Source organism: Chiloscyllium plagiosum, chromosome 14 (genome assembly GCF_004010195.1).
Source record: "Chiloscyllium plagiosum isolate BGI_BamShark_2017 chromosome 14, ASM401019v2, whole genome shotgun sequence".
Lineage (NCBI taxonomy): Eukaryota > Metazoa > Chordata > Chondrichthyes > Orectolobiformes > Hemiscylliidae > Chiloscyllium > Chiloscyllium plagiosum.
In genome coordinates, this window is record NC_057723.1 from 78991765 (window position 1) to 79012494 (window position 20730).

The 20730-nt window shown below is 45.8% G+C and overlaps 1 protein-coding gene across 1 annotated transcript in view; it reads right to left on the bottom strand.

The window, feature by feature from the left end:
* Positions 1–2168: 2168 nt before the first annotated feature.
* emx3 (empty spiracles homeobox 3) overlaps positions 2169–20730 on the bottom strand; it is a 29525-nt gene continuing 10963 nt past the window's right edge. The window contains exons 2-3 of the mRNA XM_043704056.1: positions 19298–19482; positions 2169–3168 (exon numbers count right to left, since the gene is read on the bottom strand). Of these exons, the coding sequence (XP_043559991.1) occupies positions 3001–3168; positions 19298–19482 (353 nt within the window). The 3' untranslated portion in view covers positions 2169–3000. The remainder of the gene's footprint in view (positions 3169–19297; positions 19483–20730) is intronic.

The following is a 20730-nucleotide window of genomic DNA, read 5'->3' on the forward strand; positions in this document are numbered from 1 at the left end:
TCACACACGCAGACTCTCACAGACTAACACACACACTTACACACACACATACTCACACACACAGAGACACACACACAGACTCACAAACACACACTCACACACATACTCTCACACTTGCACACATACACACATACTCTCACACACATTCACACACATACACACACACATTCACACTCACACTTACACATACTCACACACACACACTCACACATACACATGAATGTACCACTCCCCACGGTCGCTTCCATGGGCTTAACCCAGTACTGGAGCTGTCAGCCTCTCATTGGCCAGGAGCACCAAACTCCCAGGGGTCAGTAAACCCTCCTCTAACTGTCCATCTTCCTTCTCACCTATCCGTTCCACCCTCCCCACCGACCTATCACAATTAGCTCCCACCTGCTTCCACATATCGCCTTCCCAGCTATTTGCCCCCAGTCCCACCCCCACCCCATTTGTCTCTCAGCTCCATTGTCCTCCCCCCAACCCCCTCCTCCAATTGATGAAGGGCTTATGCCCAAAACACCTGCTGTGCTTTTCCAGCATCATACTCTCGACTCTGATCTCCAGCAGCTGCAGTCCTCACTTTCTCCAACCCAACTAGTCTGGATTTACTAGTCTAGGTTTACCACCCATTTGCTAGCCTGGGGTTACTAACCGAAAAGGGTGGTGCTGGAAAAGCACAGCAGGTCAGGCAGCATCCAAGGAGCAGGAGAATTGATGTTTCAGGCATAATCTCTTCATCGGGAAACCCGTGTTGGTAAACCCAGGCTAGTAAACCCAGCGTAGTAAACCCAAGGTGGTAAACCCAGCTTAGCAAACGCGGGTTGGTAAGCCCAGGCTGTAAACCTGGGGTGGTAAATCCGGGCTGTAAACCCGGGGTGGTAAACTCCTCAGTTGGGAGGTAGGGACAAGGGATAAGGACCATCAATGTCCATGACCCGGAGAGGCTGAAGATCCTGCAAACCTTCCTCCCAGGACTGAATGCAAGGCTCTGCACATTCCACGGAATCACAGGTTTGTTATGGTGCAAGCGGAGGCCATTCGGGCCATTGTGACTGCACTGGTTCTCTGATCTAGTGCCAATCTACTGTCTTTTTTCCATATCCCATTTCTATCCGAATAGCCATCTAATGTCCGCACCGAATGCCTCAATGGAACCTGCTTCCACCACGTTTCCAGGCAGCGCATTGTGGCCCCTATTACCCTCAATCTACACCTGAGACCCTCTTCAGGGGAAAGTGCAGTCCCATAGTCTCCCAGCCATCAGCCCTGGGTTGCTTGTGTATGTGTCCATATGCTTTGTTCTAAGTGGTGTGTGTGTGTGTGTGTGTGTGTCTATGTATCTGTGTGTGTGTGTATCTATGTGTGTGTGTCTATGTGTCTGTGTGTGTCTTTGTGTCTGTGTGTGTCTGTGTGTCTGTGTGTCTGTGTGTGTCTGTGTGTGTCTGTGTGTGTCTGTGTGTGTCTGTGTGTCTGTGTGTGTCTGTGTGTGCGTGTTTTATGTGAGATTGGTTTGTGAGAATTGGTGCTTATGTCTGTTTCATGTCACCAGGCGTTCTGTGAACTATTGTGTCGGTGTAATGTGACATTGTCTTTCCTGTGTGTGTGTTGTGCCTGATGACAGGGGGCATTTACCTCTGTCTATGCGGCAGGTGAATGGGGCTCCTGCGTCCTGCTGGGGCAGGGGTAGAATCACTGTGATCCCAACAAGACCTACCACTGGGAGGATTGGCCCAGTGTTAAAACTCAGGCGAGTTCCCACGCCTCTCACCTGCGGCACTCAAACCCTAATGCCCTTGAAGGAAGGAAACGGTCATCCTTACCTGGTCTGGCCCACAGGTGACTCCAGACCCACAGCAATGGGGTTGACTCTTAACTACGCTCTGGGCCATTGGGGATGGGCAATAAATGCTGGTTTAGCTGGCGATGCCCTCATCCCGTGAATGAATAAAAGAAAAATAATGGAAGAGAAAGCTGGTCAAGCAGCATCAGTGAGTGGAAACCGAGTTAATGTGTCAGGTCTGGAACCGGAGGGAGGTTGGGACAGGATGCAGCAACGGTGGAGGGGATTTCCAGGAGTTTCTTATGTTTATTTCCGATTTCCAGCGTTTGCTTTCGGACGTTGAGAACATTTGATCGCAAATCCTAACCTCGAGAAAACTTTTTTTTAATATATTTTATTGTGGAAAAAATATTCCCTTATTATTCTGTAGTACAGACACGCCATTGGTGACACATATATGTACAATCGACAACGAAGACCATTATAAAACGGATCTGGGGGGGGGGGGGGGGACATCAAGGAACAGAATCCACGTGGGTGTCTTTTATTTACACGAAGTTCTCGGAGCTAAACTCCTATCGACCGTCCGACCTTTCCTCTGTTCGCAAACCCGTAGAAACGTTTTTATTTCAATGAGTCTTTCTCATTCACACTCTCCGTGTGCTCCGGACGCCTTTCGGGGGGTGGGGTTGGGGGAGGGGGGGCGGTGGGAATCTTTATTTGATTCCCTTTATAAATCCTCCGACCTAAAACGTGAAAAGTCACCATCCCCGTAGCTCTGGCCGCAGACGCTGGCTGCTCCTGGTCACCTTTAATCAAATCCGTCTTACAAGCATTGAAATTCCCCGTGTACAGCGAGCCGCCTGGCGGGGGGATTCGCTCCATCATCCGCCCCATAACCCGAAGGTCATTTCCAGCAAGGAGAGACCGGCTCCAAATTGATGCAATCGAACATTTAAAAAAAAAACAAATATTCCTTTTAATTAAAGTATAATCACACGTTTGAAGCATTTTGTCAAAAGTCCATCTTGTCTCCTATGACTTGATTGGAAGTGGGTTCCTTAGCTCCACCGTGGGCCACTAGAATAAAACGTGTTGAATATATTTATAGATTTATTTTCCGTTCCATGATCCAGTCCATGGACTCAGCTGCAGGGAGTGGCCATTGCACGAATTATACTGAGAGGTTTGTGTCGCTGTCTTTGTCCAAACTGCCTCTAATCTTCTGAAATGACATCAATGTCCTCTGGGCTAGTTTGTCTAGTGGCCATTCTCCACCTGTTGACGTGCTGTGTGCCTTTCCGTTTCTGCTGTGTCTCCGGGCTCTCCTCTTCCAGCTTCTGCCGCTTGTATTTTGTCCTTCTGTTCTGAAACCATACCTTCACCTGGCGAGAGAAACGGAAAACTGGTCAGACCTGCGCTTCCCTTTCATTGTGTTCCCTACTGAGGAGCTCTCCCCCTTAAAGATCTCCTCGGGACGGCGTGGGTGCACCCACCAATGTGGAGGAACTCAGTAGGACTATGGGGAGAGAGACAGAGAGGGAGTGAAGAGGCAGCGATGAGCATTGGAAACGGGCAAAGCCGGTCTCTGCAGACGGGTCACTGGAATCGAAACGTTAACTCTGTCTCTCTCCCCACAGCTGCTGCCGGACTTGCTGAGATCCCCCAGCAGTTCTTCCTTTGTTTCAGGTCTTTGTCACAAAAACGGAAATTGCTGGAGAAACTCAGCGGGTCAGGCAGCAGCTGTGGAAAGAGAGACAGAGTTAATGTTTCGAGTCCAGTGACCCCTCTGCAGAGACTGGCTTTGCCCGTTTCCAATGCCCATCGCTGTCCTGTCCTGGCGGTTAGATCTCTCTGAGCTGCCTCTTCACCCCGGTACTGATTCGGTTACTTTTTGAAAACATTCAAACTACATGACCTCCAATAGGCTTCTTTGACCAACAATTCCAGAAAGTGGCTGCTCTCTGCATACAATGGATCGGTTCCCCCCTCCCCCCTTCCCCCAATTACCTCTCTGCTGTTTCAGGGCGAAAGTGAGGTCTGCAGATGCTGGAGATCAGAGTGGAGAGTGTGTTGCTGGAAAAGCGCAGCAGGTCAGGCAGCATCCGAGGAGCAGGAGAATCCTGATGAAGGGTTTATGTCCGAAACGTCGACTCTCCTGCTGCTGGGCTGCTGCCTGACCTGCTGTGCTTTTCCAGCGCCACACTCTCTACCTGACTGCTGGCCAGCGCTGAGCCTGTCTATCTTGAAAAGCGCACTCACAACTGTACATTCCCAATCCTACCATCAAACAGGACTCGACTCCCTCAGGTTGCCTCACCTTCTCAAGTTTCCCTGCCATCCAGTCACGAACCCCCTCCCCCCAGCCTGAGTTCCAGAACATACGCAATCCTTTCCGTGTGAACTGGTCATTATTTTATAGACTGAGAGGATCCGCCGGCCTTCCATTGGCTGTTTCTGACTTTGGGTAGATATTCTAACAGATCTAACAGATCTAACAGATCTCTTGTCCCTTTCACAACACGTTGTTGGTGAATTCCATTGTTCTTATAACCTCCCCAGTTTGACCCGTGTGCCTTGTCGAGATTTCACTGTCCGCCCCCTCCATATATAATCCCTACAGTGGGGAAACAGGCCATTCGGCCCAACAAGCCCCCTAAGAGTAACCCACCCAGACCTATTTTCGGGCTAATGCCCGAAACGTCGATTCTCCTGTTCCCTAGATGCTGCCTGACCTGCTGCGCTTTTCCAGCAACACATTTCCATCTCTGATCTCCAGCATCTGCAGACCTCACTTTCTCCTATTTACCCCTGACTAATGCACCTAACCTGCGCATCTTTGGATTGTGGGAGGCAACTCACCCAGTCACGGGGAGAATGTGCAAACTCCACACAGACACCCGATGGTGGAACCGAACCCAGGTCCCAGTGAGGCAGCAGTGCCAACCACTGAGCCACCATGCCGCCCATACCCTGAACAGCCTTTCCCCGTCCACCAACATTTACAGACTGGAGGGGGGGGGAGGGGAATCCTTCCTGAACCCCTCTGCTCAGTTGTTTCCCGCGCCATTTGAGAAATGATTTACGTTGGTTACTGCGGATGTTACAGCAGGGTGCCCCAAAAGGTGTTTCCAGCCAATGAAGCTGTAGTCAATCTGTGCACAGCAAGATCCCACACAGACACAGCCAGCTGACTGAGCCCCTTAGCTGGTTTGTAGTTCAGCTGGTTGATTGATAAACAGCATTTTTCAAGGACAAGCCCTTCCCTCTGACCTCAGAGAGGCTGGGGAATGATTGCGGTCTGTGACTCCTTCCCAACACGGCTTCCATGTCATTGTTGCTGCCAAATTCTTCCCCTGTCCCAGTCCTCCGCCTCTCTGAGTCACTCTGAAACATTTATTTCCACCCCGTTATTTGTCAGAGATAGTGTGTTGTACCATTCCTCGGCCCTTTCTGATGCTTTCTGTCTTATCTTACCCCCCTCTCATGTTTCTATTCTGGCTAACCGTCTAGGCCCTAAATGTCACCTCAGTAAATGCTATCTATCGAGCAGCAGATCGACCTGCTAGGACGTAACCTTGTCCCAAATCATTGATGAAAATGAAGGGTAATGTTTTAGGTTTAAACATCCAGGCCTCAGGGATTCCTCTTCACATCCCTCACTCCTGGAATAATTCCATTTTCCCTGAGCGAAGTAAACCAGCTCATCACACTACTGGGAATGCCTTGTCCCAAACCACTTCCTCAATCAGGGTCTAAACAGACCAGGAAACGACTTTCATAAAAGATCAGAATCACAGAGTCATTCAGCACTGATACAGACCATTCGGCCCAACCAGTCCATGCTGAACATAATCCTGAACTAAACTAGTCCCACCTGCCTGCTCCTGGCCCATATTCTTTCCTATTCATGTACTTATCCAAATGTCTTTTAAACATTGTAATTGTACACACATCCAACGCTTCCTCAGGAAGTTCACTCCACAAACGAACAATCCTCTATGTAAAAAAATTGCCCCTCTTATCTTTTCAAAATCTCTCTCCTCTCACCTTAAAAATGCATCCCTAGTCTTGAAATCTCCCATCCTAGGGAAACGATAACTACCATCAACTCTATCTATACCTCTGATTATGTTATAAACTTTATCAGGTCTCCTCTCACCCTCCTACCCTCCAGTGAAAATAGTCCCAGCCTTTCTTTAGAACTCAAACCTTCCATTCCCACATCCAGTCAAATTCCTTCGACCTACATTTTTGTCCTTAGTTTTATTTTGATTGCATTATCAAGCTGTCAATCCTCTTGTTCTGGCAGGAGTTCCCTTTTGTGAGTCAGTCTCGGTTCCATACCAATCCGTGTTTTCCTTTCACCTCACGCTGAGTGCTCAGAAGGAGTCAAGGTCGTGTGCTGACCAGGTTATCCTGAAGGCTGCCGCTTGGGGCGCCAGCAGACTCCCCTTTTCCGGCAACACACCCTACACCCCCAGCAGGAGGAATCAGGCTGTTTGGTCACCTCCATTGGCTACTCTGGACCGTGGGGTGGGACATGAAGGCAGAGGGATGCTACTCACTAAAGCACAATACCTCATTCGAACCCAGCAATTATGATGATTTGGAGGTGCCAGTATTGGACTGGGGTGGACAAAGTTTAAAAAAATCACGCAACACCAACTTATAGTCCAGCAGGTTTATTGGAAGCGCTGGCTTTCAGAGTGCCTACTCCTTCACCAGGCGATTCCTACAACTACCTGATAAAGGAGCAGCGCTCCAAAAGCTAGTGCTTCCAAATAAACCTGTTGGACTATAACCTGGTGCTGTGTGATTTTTTTTTTGAAGCAATCATTATCTTCGTGTAGCGCGGCGGTAGAGTCCCCGCTGGTAGGCCAGGGTTCGAGTCCCACCTGCGCCAGCCGTGTGTTATCGCATGCCCGAATGGACGTGTTCTAATTATTTCACTATCTCTCACTTGATCGTTGATTTCTGAAGTGAAATCGATTCTACTGAAGGTGCTTAGATACTGTTCAAGTGACCAGCCAGTAATTCGGTATTAAGGTTAATTGCTTTACACATCCAAATCGATTAGGGATCATCGATGTTGCTATTGATCCGAAATCGTCTGTTTCCCTTATAAATATGGAGCTAAATGGCTCATTTTATTGAATGGGTTTCGATAAGCAGAGGAAATTAAACGAGATGCAGTACGATAGCTCAGCCTGGGTTCGATTCCGCATTCAGACGATTAACTGTGTGGAGTTTGTACATTCTCCCCGTGTCTGTGTGGATTTCCTCCCCACAGTCACGAAGATGTGCTGGTTGGGTGGGTTGGCCATCCTAAATTGTCCCTTGAAGTGCAGGTTAGGTCGATCATCCATGAGAAATGCAGAATGATAAGGTAGGAGTGTGGGTCTAGGCGGGATGTTGTTCGGAGGGTTGGTGTGGACTCGATGGGCCGAATGGCCTGCGTCCCACACTGTAGGGATTCTATGATAAAAGTGCGATTATTAATTCGAATTGACCAAGTTAATTAGAACGACGGTCATGTTTCTAAATTAGTCTGCTCCTCGGATGCTGCCTGACCGACTGTGCTTTTCCAGCACCCCACACTCGACTCTGATCTCCAGCATCTGCAGTCCTCACTGTCATTTTCTAGAAACGTTTCTAAATAGTTACCTTAGCAGCTGGAGGAATTTACGTTCTGGAACACAATGCTGGTCTCTGTAACAACGACCAGTGATGCAACTAGATTTTTAAATAACTAGTTTTCGTTCAGGAGAGGAAATCTGCCGTCCTTTAGTTGGCCTGCTCTAGGTGACCTCCACCCTCCAGCATGTACTGAGGGCCAGTGCAAATCCCTCTCCGCCCCAAGTCCAAGAACAGGAAATTTGCGATGCTGCCCAGATGGGAACACATGTTCTAAGATCCCCGTGTTCACTCTATCCTCACTGGAAAGATTTTCACTCCTTATCCTGGTCTTCAGGCACATCAAATCATTTCACATGCTTGACTGTCCTTGCCGAGACTGAAAGCTTTCACCGATTTCTCATTCCCGGTGCCCTGGAACGCGCCCGCCCGCTGCCCTCAACCACATGTCGGCGGAGAGGCGAGGCGGAAATCGCCGGCGGACAGAGATTTACAAAGAACAGAAATTGCTGGAAAAGCTCAGCAGGTCTGGCAGCATCAATGGGGAGGAATCAGAGATAACGTTTCCGGTGACCCTTCCTCAGATTTACAAGTTGATGGCGTTTGCCTGAGTTATCTACACGGAGTAGATCAGGGCAAGATACATAACCAACAATTAGTACAAGAGCTGGGGATATCAAGAGGGTAAAAAGAGACGACCAGGATTCGGGGAGAGGACTATGAGGAGGTTCATCAGTCTTTGACACTGTCATGGGCATCCTGGGTAAGATAAAGCTAAAAATGTTTTTTTCGTTTGTCGTTTCGGTTATTATTTAATTTTTTTCTTATTTATTTAATCTTATATTGGTGTTTATACTTGCTTGTAATACTTTTGTAATTTTTTTTTAAATCATCTTTTCAATAAAAAATATATCTATAAAAAAAGTCGCCTCTTCCACCTCACACCTCGCTCCAACCCATCTCGCCCTCTACTGACCCTCCCTCAGAAAGTTGCCTCCTTGTCCATTATCAATCCTGTCGATCGATCCCATCGATAGATTCGCAATTCCTCTCGCAGGTCAGAATTCAAAACCACAGCCTCGGTGTCATTCCCAATCAACTGAGAAATGATTCCAGATTGACTTTTTGTGTCAAATGTCAATCCAGGTGTTGAATTCTGTGAAGTAATTGGACTGACCTCCAGTCCCGTCCGCCCGGAAACTTGGTGCTAATTGTAACTACAACAAACTGCGCCTCGCTAAATTCAGCAGCTTTCTTGAAACAGAAATATCATTTACCTTCTGTACAAACACCTCACTCAGGCCCCGCAAGTACATTTTAATTAATAGCAAACAGACATGTTTTCTGCTTCATTTGCACATCAACACACGGTTATGATCATCACTGAAAATAGTGAGCCGAGGAGTATTCAACATGACAACTAGATGATCACAGGCCAGTTTAGTTACTGTTGTTTTAAATAGGACAAAACCCTGTCTCTGAGTAATGAACTCACCCGTTATCTGACTTAGCCTGGAAGGGTCGGCCCTGGACCGTTTGTGTTTTACTGCTGGGTATATAAACCGTTTGATAGTGCCCTGCCTGTTGGCACATCAATTGGCTTTAAAGTAAACACAAGTTATGGAGTAAATCAGCGCACTACTGAGTGGTGTTTCAATCTAAATGCTAGGTCACCGTTTAGTGCAGCCTAAAACCTCGCGAACAAAATCCTTACCAAAACGAAAATTCCCCGCACGATGTCTTTCGTGTGACATAGTAAAGCAACTTCCCAAGGAAGGAGGTGGGAGTGTAGCGGGCCCTTACTGAGATAAGCAATCAGGAGCAGCAGCTGTCAATGTTCAGGAAATGGTGACTGTGTTATAGCGGGGCAAACAGGCGCTACTTTTGGTTTGAATTCTTTGTGCGTGTGTCAGGTTGAATTTAAAGGCTTCTACAGCTGACTTGAACAATTTGAGTTGAAGCAGTTTGTCCCAAGCGTTAACCAATGAACAAGAAGCACCGAGACAGCACCTTCATGACAGGATGCATTCAGTGGAGTGTTTCCAAATCTATTCAGAGCCGAGTTAATCCTGTATTTTACCTTGCCGTTTACCTGAAAAGATTAACCCTTTCAAATACCCAAAAGGAGCCAATAGAAATACCCCCAGTTAGTGAGACTCCACCCCCCCCCCCCCCCCCATCTCATAAATTCTGCTGCTTCCGAATTTCTCAAACGCAATGGAACAAAATTACCGACCACAATTTCCCCAAACTGCACGGTGGGGACCAAACATGCCAGCAACACGCCGCGGTGCGCCTTTAGTATTTGGAAAAGACTTATCGTTTATTACTATAGACAGGTCGGCATGTCTGATATATAATGACATGTTCATCAGGGATTGAGTGACCAAGTTGAGAAATACATGAGACACGTGGTGAATCTTTACCGGGTGCACGGTATCTGGAACATAGCTGCACTATTCTCGTGTAAATAGCATTTTCTTTTCCACTCAGGGAAATGTTGGCCGTGTGCCTTGTCGCTGGTGGTCACTTTGGGACAATTGAGTGAATATAGACTCTGTGATGGTGAGTGGCCGTGAGACTTCAGGGTGAACGCTGCTTGGACGGAATTCACATCAATTTGCTAAAGGCTGCCTTAGTCCAGGGGAGGCAAGACTGGATTGCAGTTAGACAGAAGGCCAGATAGGAAGCATCAGCGAGGGCCAAGATTGGAGGACAGTAAAGCAATACCGAGTGCTCAGAATGAGCTTTTAGAAGGAACCTGGTCTATGTTCAACCTTCATTAATAATATTCTTTCCCGACACGCGGAATGTCGTGGTTGATTTTCCGTCAAACCCAACCAAAACTACACCCCCCACCCATTCCCCCCCACCTCTATGCCTTTTTAACTCCGCTTTATTCTATTCATCCACATCCCCCACCCCCTCACCAATCCACAGTGTCCGCCTTCTAAAGAAATTGAATTGTAGGGAACCCAGCGCGTTGTTTGAAGACGGGCACATTACCATTACTTCAAGTGAATAGAGAAGGGGATTAGCCACATCCCCGTCTTACTTTCATTACAGAATAGATCCTTATTTCACACACTCTGCCGAGAAGTTCTTTGAATCCCCGGCCCAGCTCCCAGCCCCCAGCCCCCAGAGTTAACTCAGTCTTAACCAGCTCAGCGCTTTAGCTGATGTGGCTTTGAAATTCCACACCTCAGATTAACAGCAGTGTATAGGGGAACCGATCCTTGGGGTCTCTGATCTCTGAGGCTGCTAGCGCCCAGGTGAATGGACTCATCCTTTCCCCACGGATACACACCTACATCCCCCACCCCCAAATGGGGCTAAATTCATCCACATTTTACTTCCTCGCTCTCCATCATTGTATCTGCTGGCCTTATTTGAACATCCTGGTGAATTTCATCCCTTTATTAATTTACACTTGCCTCAGAGAGAAAAGAAAAAACTGGATGAAATCATTTTAAAACTTCAAAAAGAGTCAGTTCTCCCGGAAATATTGCTCTAACGCCCCTGGTCCAATAACCAAAAATTATCTGGACAATTCAGCTTCCCGCGTCCAATATCCCTGAAGGTTGTACAATCTGAACTGAAAGCTGCAAGGCAGCGTGGAGAGAGAGCTCCTGAACTGTATAAGCTCTTGCTGTGATGTACACTTTTGCTGTGATGTTACCCACGCAGGAAACCTGTGCAAAGTGGTATTTGAACTATTTTCGTTCCCAAAGTAATGCAGCATTGACCTTAGGTCCGCAGAATTGTGATAATTTGACTAACTGGACGAAATCTTGAATTGAAGAATCAGTATAATTCAGTTTATTACAACAAAACATTACAATTTGGGGGCAGACAGTGGTGGTTTGCCTGCATTATATTTGACACGATGTAAATTTCACAGAGTTTGGAATGAACTTGTCTATTTAGAGGCTAATGCGAGGTCTGTGCCACAAAATGCTTCAACAATACGGACTTTAAGATTAGATTACATTGCCTACAGTGTGGAAACAGGCCCTTCGGCCCAACAAGTCCACACTGACCCTCCGAAGAGCAATCAACCCAGACCAAATCCCCTACATTTACCCCTGACTAATGCACCTACGCTAAGGGCAATTTGGCGTGGCCAATCTGCCCATCTTTGGACTGTGGGAGGAAACCGGAGCACCCGGAGGAAACCCATGCAAACGCGTGGCACGGTGGCTCAGTGGTTAGCACTGCTGCTTCACAGCGCCAGGGTCCCAGGTTCGATTTCAGCCTCGGGCGACTGTCTGTGTGGAGTTTGCACGTTCTCCCCATGTCTGCGTGGGTTTCCTCCGGGTGCTCCGGTTTCCTCCCACAGTCCAAAGATGTGCAGGTCAGGTGAATTGGCCATGCTAAATTGCCCGTAGTGTCAGGTGCGTTAGTGGGAGGGAAATAGGTCTGGGTGGGTTACTCTTCGGAGGGTCGGTGTGGACTTGTTGGGCCGAAGGGCCTGTTTCCACACTGTAGGGAATCTAATCTATTCAATGTGCAAACTCCACACAGACAGTTGCCTGAGGCGGGAATTGAACTCAGGTCCCTGGCGCTGAGGCAGCAGTGCTAACCACTGAGCCACCGTGTTGCGTTGCAAGAGATTGATATTATAATATACCCTGTAATGTTTGTTTACGTTTTTAAAAAGACTCTCAACACTTTACCTTCCCTAACCAAACTGGGCAGAAAAGGAACCAAAACTTGCACCATACATCTTCCCTCACCAGAGGTGTCCTAACAACACACCAGGGTAGTCTGTGACTCTACAGTGCAAGTGGCTCATCCTCAGCCATGTCTGCGACAATATGTTGCTGTTTCTCTCCCACCCTGGAGCCGCTTCTTTAAATCTAGCGTTTCCCAAGCTTTCCCGATCATCTGTATTCCTAATGTCAAATCTGCCGCATGAGAGACGCCACGTTACTTTGGTCTGTCACTGGACGGACTCACAATCTGCACCGATTAAAGGAATAGCCCATAATACTATTTCATCAAAACTTGTGCGACCTCCATCAACACGGAAACCGCATCGAGCAAAAGGTGTCTTTCTTCATTGCTGCGTGTACAGCCGGGTTATATTTTCTATTCTCATCATTCTTAACTCGACGTAGTAATTAGAAAAGAATGCCCCCTTCCAGGACAATTTGGACAATCTCTGAGACGGTTAATGCTTGTCCTTCCTAAAGCGGATGTTCACCTCATAATATTATAAACCGTCACGATTCGTTTCCCCCGGTTCTAATGTAGGGAAAACTATTCTATAATTAATTAACAAATAAATTATAAGGAAATGTTGATAGACCAATGGTTAGATTTGAACTACGTGGACACAAAGTAAACTCTATTGTCAGAAGTGTGCTTGATCGGTCCTAACCACTGAAAATTGGAATTGAGATTGAAGGGGAAACGCAGCATTGGGGCTGGCGTGATGGAAGTGAACCGATCTCGCCTCTTTCAGAGCCATGCCAACTGATTTGATTTCCAGTTAGTATCATGCAACTGAAAAAAAAACGACGATCTATCCAGAATAAATATATTTATAAAAAGGAGTAAACAGCCGCTAAATCTGGGTTTCTCTGTCAAACCGAAACAATCCGAATTCCAGCACTGCAATTCAAGCGTCCAACGCAAACTCATCTATTTCCGAAATCATACTAAAACAAAATACGTTGTTTTTCAACTTGTACGTTGCACATTTACATCCTCCAAATGTCACTTAATTCACCTGGTTACAGTTTCGGGAGTAATGTGAATGAAATAGAGTGCAGCTGTGGTTCTGGACCTGGAAGAGATTTCTCTTCCTGAGCCTGTGTATGTGTGTGCTTGTGTTTATGGGTCTGTATTTCTGAGACCGTGCGTTTCTACCCTCCGGAATATGGATCTGTGCTGTCTGTGGGCTTTATGTGAGGAACTTTGGTGTGGTTCCATCTAACATCGCTGTGTGTGAGAGTCAATGGATGCTGTGTGTGTGAGTCAATGAAATTCATTACCTGTGTGAGCTGTTGCTGTCGTGCATCTGCACCTCATTTGTGTCAGCGTGTATGCGTTATGTGTCAATGGGTCTGACTTCTTCACTGTATTTATATTTGTCTGTTACAATGTATTTACGTCTGTGTGTATATAAGTCTGTGAATATTAATGTATTTAATTTAATTTTTTATCTGGATGAGGGTATCACTGCCTAGACCATCCAGAAGGCAGTTAACAATTAATCACATTGCTGTGGGTCTGGAGTCACATGTAGGTCAGATAGGTATGGTATGGTATGGATAGCAAATTCCTTCCCTAAAAGACATGAGTGAACCAGATGGTTTTCGGATGACCAACAATGGATTCACAGTCATCATTCGACTTCCAAATCTTGTTTTGCTTTAATTGAACCGGAGACACCAGCACAATATCATTAGACCACTGCCTCCCCTTATGTGTCTGGGTCATTTATATCTGCAATTATGGGTCTGAGTGTGTAAATGTATTTATATCAGTGTGCCTGTGGGTCTGTGTGAGTCAATGTGTTTACATCAGCGTGTCTGTGGGTCTGTGTGCCTCAATGTATTTATATCAGTGTGTCTGTGGGTCTGTGTGTCAATGTATTTATATCAGTGTGTCTGTGGGTCTGTGTGCCTCAACGTATTTATATCAGTGTGTCTGTGGGTCTGTGTGCATCAATGTATTTATATCTGTGCGTCTGTGGGTCTGTGTGAGTCATGTGTTTATATCAGTGTGTCTGTGGGTCTGTGTGAGTCAATGTGTTTACATCAGTGTGTCTGTGGGTCTGTGTGTCAATGTATTTATATCAGTGTGTCTGTGGGTCTGTGTGTGTCAATGTATTTATATCAGTGTGTCTGTGGGTCTGTGTGTCAATGTATTTATATCAGTGTGTCTGTGGGTCTGTGTGCCTCAATGCATTTATCAGTGTGTCTGTGGGTCTGTGTGTCAATGTATTTATATCAGTGTGTCTGTGGGTCTGTGTGTCAATGTATTTATATCAGTGTGTCTGTGGGTCTGTGTGTCAATGTATTTATATCAGTGTGTCTGTGGGTCTGTGTGTCAATGTATTTATATCAGTGTGTCTGTGGGTCTGTGTGTCAATGTATTTATATCAGTGTGTCTGTGGGTCTGTGTGTCAATGTATTTATATCAGTGTGTCTGTGGGTCTGTGTGTCAATGTATTTATATCAGTGTGTCTGTGGGTCTGTGTGTCAATGTATTTATATCAGTGTGTCTGTGGGTCTGTGTGTCAATGTATTTATATCAGTGTGTCTGTGGGTCTGTGTGTGTCAATGTATTTATATCAGTGTGTCTGTGGGTCTGTGTGTGTCAATGTATTTATATCAGTGTGTCTGTGGGTCTGTGTGCGTTAATGTAAATGTGTGTGTCTCAGATCAACCAAGACCTTTTTAAATGCCAGGGCCGATTCGAAGGGCACGATAGTTTAGTTCCACTTCTACATCTTACGGTCTGTCTGTTTGAATCTGTACATTCCTGCTGTTCTCTCTTGGCTTCATGTTGCTGTCCATAGGAATCGTTTTGTCTTTGTATGTGAGAGAAAGGCTTTTCGGAAATCTCTGTACACGGCAACATCCATGTGGATGAATTGACGATTAAAAAGGAACCGTTTTGTGTTCCATTTGATTGATATTTTCTTGCTAAACTAAACAGCAAACCCTCCCAATCCTCCTGGCACCATTTTGGCTTTTATTGCCCCAGTAAGGCTTCTGGAAGTGCAGTCTGGGTCTGAGTGTGTCAATGTATTTATATCAGTGTGTCCGTGGGTCTATGTGTGTCAATGTATTTATATCAGTGTGTCTTGGGTCTGTGTGTGTCAATGTATTTATATCTGTGCGTCTGTGGGTCTATGTGTGTGTCAATTTATATCTGTGGTCTGTAGATCTGGATGTGTCAATGTATTTATATCAGTGTGTCTGTGGGTTTGTGTGTGACAATGTACTTATATTAGTGTGTCTGTGGGTCTATGTGTGTGTCAGTGTATTTATATTAGTGTGTCTGTGTGTGTCAATGTATTTATATCAGTGTGTCTGTGGGTCTGTGTGAGTCAATGTGTTTACATCAGTGTGTCTGTGGGTCTGTGTGCATCAATGTATTTATATCAGTGTATCTGTGGGTCTGTGTGTGTCAATATATTTATATCAGTGTGTCCGCGGGTCTGTGTGTGTCAATGTATTTATATCAGTGTGTCTGTGGGTCTATTTGTGTGTCAATTTATATCAGTGTGTCTGTGTCTGTCAATGTATTTATATCAGTGTGTCTGTGGGTTTATGTGTGTGTCAATTTATATCAGTGTGTCTGTGGGTCTGTGTGTGTCAGTGTATTTATATCAGTGTGCCTGTGGGTCTGTGTGTGTCAGTGTATTTATATCAGTGTGTCTGTGGGTCTGTGTGCGTTAATGTAAATGTGTGTGTCTCAGATCAACCAAGACCTTTTTAAATGCCAGGGCCGATTCGAAGGGCACGATAGTTTAGTTCCACTTCTACATCTTACGGTCTGTCTGTTTGAATCTGTACATTCCTGCTGTTCTCTCTTGGCTTCATGTTGCTGTCCATAGGAATCGTTTTGTCTTTGTATGTGAGAGAAAGGCTTTTCGGAAATCTCTGTACACGGCAACATCCATGTGGATGAATTGACGATTAAAAAGGAACCGTTTTGTGTTCCATTTGATTGATATTTTCTTGCTAAACTAAACAGCAAACCCTCCCAATCCTCCTGGCACCATTTTGGCTTTTATTGCCCCAGTAAGGCTTCTGGAAGTGCAGTCAAAACAGGATTCTGTCGTGGGGGTTGGTTACTATTTGCACAGAACTTTATGTGGCGTTTCTGAATTATTATACTCGCTCACAGAAACTGGTCAGAACCAGCTTACATCCTTTTGACAAGGCGCATAGCGTTTAACTTAATCGTGGGCCTTACATCAGAAAGCTGCGATCAATGGCGCAAATTGTATCCATGAATTTACTGAAGGAGCCGACAACAATTTAAATAAATCGCCGAGAGAAAACGAGTGTGTGTGTTGGGGGTGGGGGGGGGGGTGTTGGTTGGTGGGGTTCTTTTGATATACGGTCTCGCTTTACCTATTCCACCCCGATAGAGAAATACAGTCCATTGTGAGTGTGTGTGTATCGGAACTGCGTGGTCAAATCTCTGCTTTCCATTCGATCACGACCATGAAACGGCTCAAAAGCGCATGAAACTGACTTCAACTCCCCTTTGGTTAGATAACATTAAACATGGTGGTGCCTTCTTTTCGAGGGTGAGGGTGATTTGCTGCGTTGATGTCCGGCTCTGTTTATCAACAGAAGTTAATGGGTAAATAATGAAAGGGAGCATGAATATTGACGTCTTAATACTGAAGGGCCGTGGTTTCAACGTAATTGGTGCAGCCACCTTTCACTGTGCAGAGGATATCGCTTTCAAAATCACAGCCTGAATCAACAACTACCTGCTCAAGGTTTTTACCTAAATTGATGCTCCCTGCCTAGGACCGACAGCAATGTCAGTCAGTCCAGATACCAGCTCATTTGATATCCTTGAGTTGCAAAGGACAAAATACACGGCCACGATTCGATCCAATTACAATTGTAGAATTATGGTAGTTACCTATTTAAAGCAATATTTACATCTGACCAGGTAGCTGTCACTAGTTAATGACCAATGTAGTAATCTCATCAACAATCGTCGCTTAGAATCATATAGCACGGCAACAGACCATTCGACCCAACCAGTCCATGCCGACCATAATCCCAAACTAAATTCGCTCCACCCACCCTGCTCCTGGCCCATATCCCTCCAACCCTTTCCTATTCATGTCCTTATCCAAATGTCTTTTAAACATTGTCACTGTACCCACACCCACCACTTCCTCTGGCAGCTCATTCCACATGCAAACCATTCGCCATTCTTCTGAAAAATGTGCCCCGTTGTCTTGAAATCCTCCAGCCCAGGGAAAGGACAACTGCCGTTAACTCTATCTATACTCATCTATTTTATAAATTTCTCAGGTCACCTCTCAACCCCCTCCACCTCAGTGAAAACAAGTCCCAGCCTATCCAGCCTTCATTACCCAAACCTTCCATTCCCAGCAACATCCTGATAAATCTCTTCTGAACCCTATCCAGCAAAATAATATCCTTCCTACAACAGAGCAACAAGAACTGAACACAATGCTCCAGAAGAGGCCTCACCAATGTCCTGTACAACCTCAACATGACTTCCCAACTCCGACACTCAAAGGATTGAACAATGAGGACGTGTGCCAAATGCCTTTTTATCCACTCTGTCTATATGTGATTCAAACTTCACAGAATTATGTACCTGCACCCCTAGGTCCCTCTGTTCTCCAACCCTTTCACGAAACAAAGTCCCAACGACTCAGACCACATTGTACTCAGCAGAATACCAGGTGCAAACCAACGGCTGTATCCGATCCGAATGAAATAAACCTTCCCATCGCACCCACTCCCTGTGCAGAGAACATTTAAACTAGGTATTTTACCGAGCAGTCTGAAGACAACCCTCCTGATTACCCATGTTTACAGTGCTCAACACACTGAATATTCCAGCACCCACTTCACTCAAGTACTGCAATGCTGTACCCAGTCTATTTACACATTAGCGCCTTCTGCAAGTTAGCCTCCTTTTGGATCACTTTATCACATTGCAGTTTTGACTCAGACCTTGTTGAGGAATCGCTGTTTAAATAGACTGAGGAGTACATTATAACACATGGATTTGTTCATATGCAGTCTGTCCAGACGCCAACCCATCTGATAAACATTGACATCGCTTTTGTCAGCGCTGTGGAATTCTCGGGGTCCACATCTAACTCTAACCTTTTTAGAATATGCATTCTTTAATATTTGGTCTTTAGTAAGAAACGAATAATTCAGGTATGTGCATTTTTTTGTTGTTGCAATTTTCTTATTTTGGGGTATGCCATCACCTACATTAGTAAAATGTGATAGTTTCCATTTTACACCAGACTGAGTATGGGGATGGCACAATGATCGCAAGATGTGTGTGCTGCAACAACAGACACACATGGCGACAGAATGTTCCATTTATTACCGCTTGCATGTCATTTGTCTTTCATAGTGACACACTGTTTCTGAATAAACAGGATACACCTTCCTTTCTCGAACTTTCATCTGAGCTGCCCCTCTGAGTCAGATTTTGATTTCTCTCTCTCGCTCTCTCACTCGGCGGGGAGATCCAGCAGTTTTAAAGACCCCCAGTTGCCCGGGTAATAAAGTGATGGAATAGAAAACTCTCTGCCTGCCGTGTTGACAGAGTGCTGTCACGCTTCTCTCTGCGTGTTAGCTTCGTCTATGTATCGCCCCTCTCTCTCCGCGTGAACATTCCTCCTGAACGGTTCGGGTATTCACAGAAATATCCCTTGATTTAGCCGCGAACAAGCTCCCTCGATCAACGAATCGCAACGATATATCTGGATGTTATTATATTCGGCTGCATGTAACTTGGTTAGTTTAAACAACAGCTGATTTTGAACTGCCTGCAGACCCCAGCTTCTTATTCCTGTCCTCTCACGCGGAGAGAAACTGTTTCACGTTTAGTTTTGCGCAGAATTACACCTCAGAAGGGAGTGTTCGGCCCGTCGTGATAGGTCTCTGAGGGGATTACCCAATCAGGCACAGCTCCGTGCCCTTCATCCTGCCAAGTATTCATTTTCAACTAAATATCCATTCCCTTGTGAGTGAGCTGGCAGAACCCCTTTAGCTGAATCACAAATCGCTGCATAAAAACATGATTATCAGAGCCCCAGCCCATACTCCTTCCTGCCAACGTCTAATATCTCTGCAGCTCTCTATCCAGCTGTCTATTCAACATGCTTACCTGGGTTTCTGTGAGGCACAGGCTATTCGCTAACTGTTTCCGCTCGGCTCCCACCACGTAGTGATTTTTCTCGAAGGCTCTCTCTAACCTCAGGAGCTGGGAAGGAGAGAAGGCCGTCCGAATCCGTTTGGGTTTTCTGGTGAACGGGCCGTGGAGGAGTAAACCCTCGGCTCCCCCTTCACTGCCTAGGAACAGAAACAAACAAAAAATAACCAGGGCTAGATGCAATTCCAATCACTGCTTCAGTGTCTTTGCTTTAACCTTGCCTCTGAAGAATGTTGTGACTGCTCTCACTGCACGTTAACAAACTGGAACAGAAATCGCACTTTAGCCAATGTGGTTCATTTCTCTGCCAAGATGCGTGTTTCTTTAAATTTAGTACCTCAAACCGTTCCACAACCATCATCAATGGCAGGCCTGTTGACAATAGTACATCACCCCGGTGTTCTGTGGAAAAAATAATCTCTTTTTCAGGTACGACCCCACTTTTGGAAGGACAGTACTCTGAATAATGACAACGCTGAGTCTATTTCGCGCAGTTAAGCGGATATGATCGCGAATTTCCTTGTGTCTGCACTTCGCTCAATACTGAGGAACAGCACTGACTTAAGTCGCCCAAGTTATAGTCGAGAGAGTGCTGGTGGAAAAGCACAGCAGGTCAGGCAGCATCCGAGGAGCAGGAAAAATCGACGTGTCGATAAGCCCCACTCCTGATAAAGGGCTCTTACTCGACACGTCAATTTTCCTGCTTCTCGGATGCTGCCTGACCTGCTGTGCTTTTCCACCAGCACTCTCTCGACTATAACTTGGGCGACTTAAGTCAGTGCTGTTCCTCAGTATTGAGCGAAGTGCAGACGCAAGGACCTGCTGTGCTTTTCCAGCCCCACATTCTCGACTCTGATCTCACTTTCTGACCTGCAGTCCTCACTTTCTCCTCCCCCAAGTTATACCTGATTTCAAAATGCTATGACAAACTTTCAAAAAAAAACATTAACTTTATTATCGAGGCAGTTTGTTAAAGTTACCAGATCAATGACACAGAAACGAATATGCTCCAACCATTAGTTTTTTTTTTGCAGCAAAACAATTAAATATTAAATAAGAATGGCTGGGAAGATGGTGCTTATTTGTTTAGTTATTAATATCTGAGCCGTTGCAGTGCGAGTATATAAGTGTTATATATTAGATATGCGCAGTGTAATTAAACACGATCATACTGCAATGTGCCAACAAAATTCACACTGAAAGGGAAAGGGAAAAGAACACTGGTATTGGCACAGTTCCCATTTAATCAACAACATCACCGCCAGAGTGAGGAGGACCAGAAACTGTGACCTTATTTTGGGTCTAAGCTTGATACAAGCCACACTCTTTTGTTCAGGGGAAATGGATAAGGTTCGGCCTCCAAGTTACGTGACAGTTTTTGAGTACAG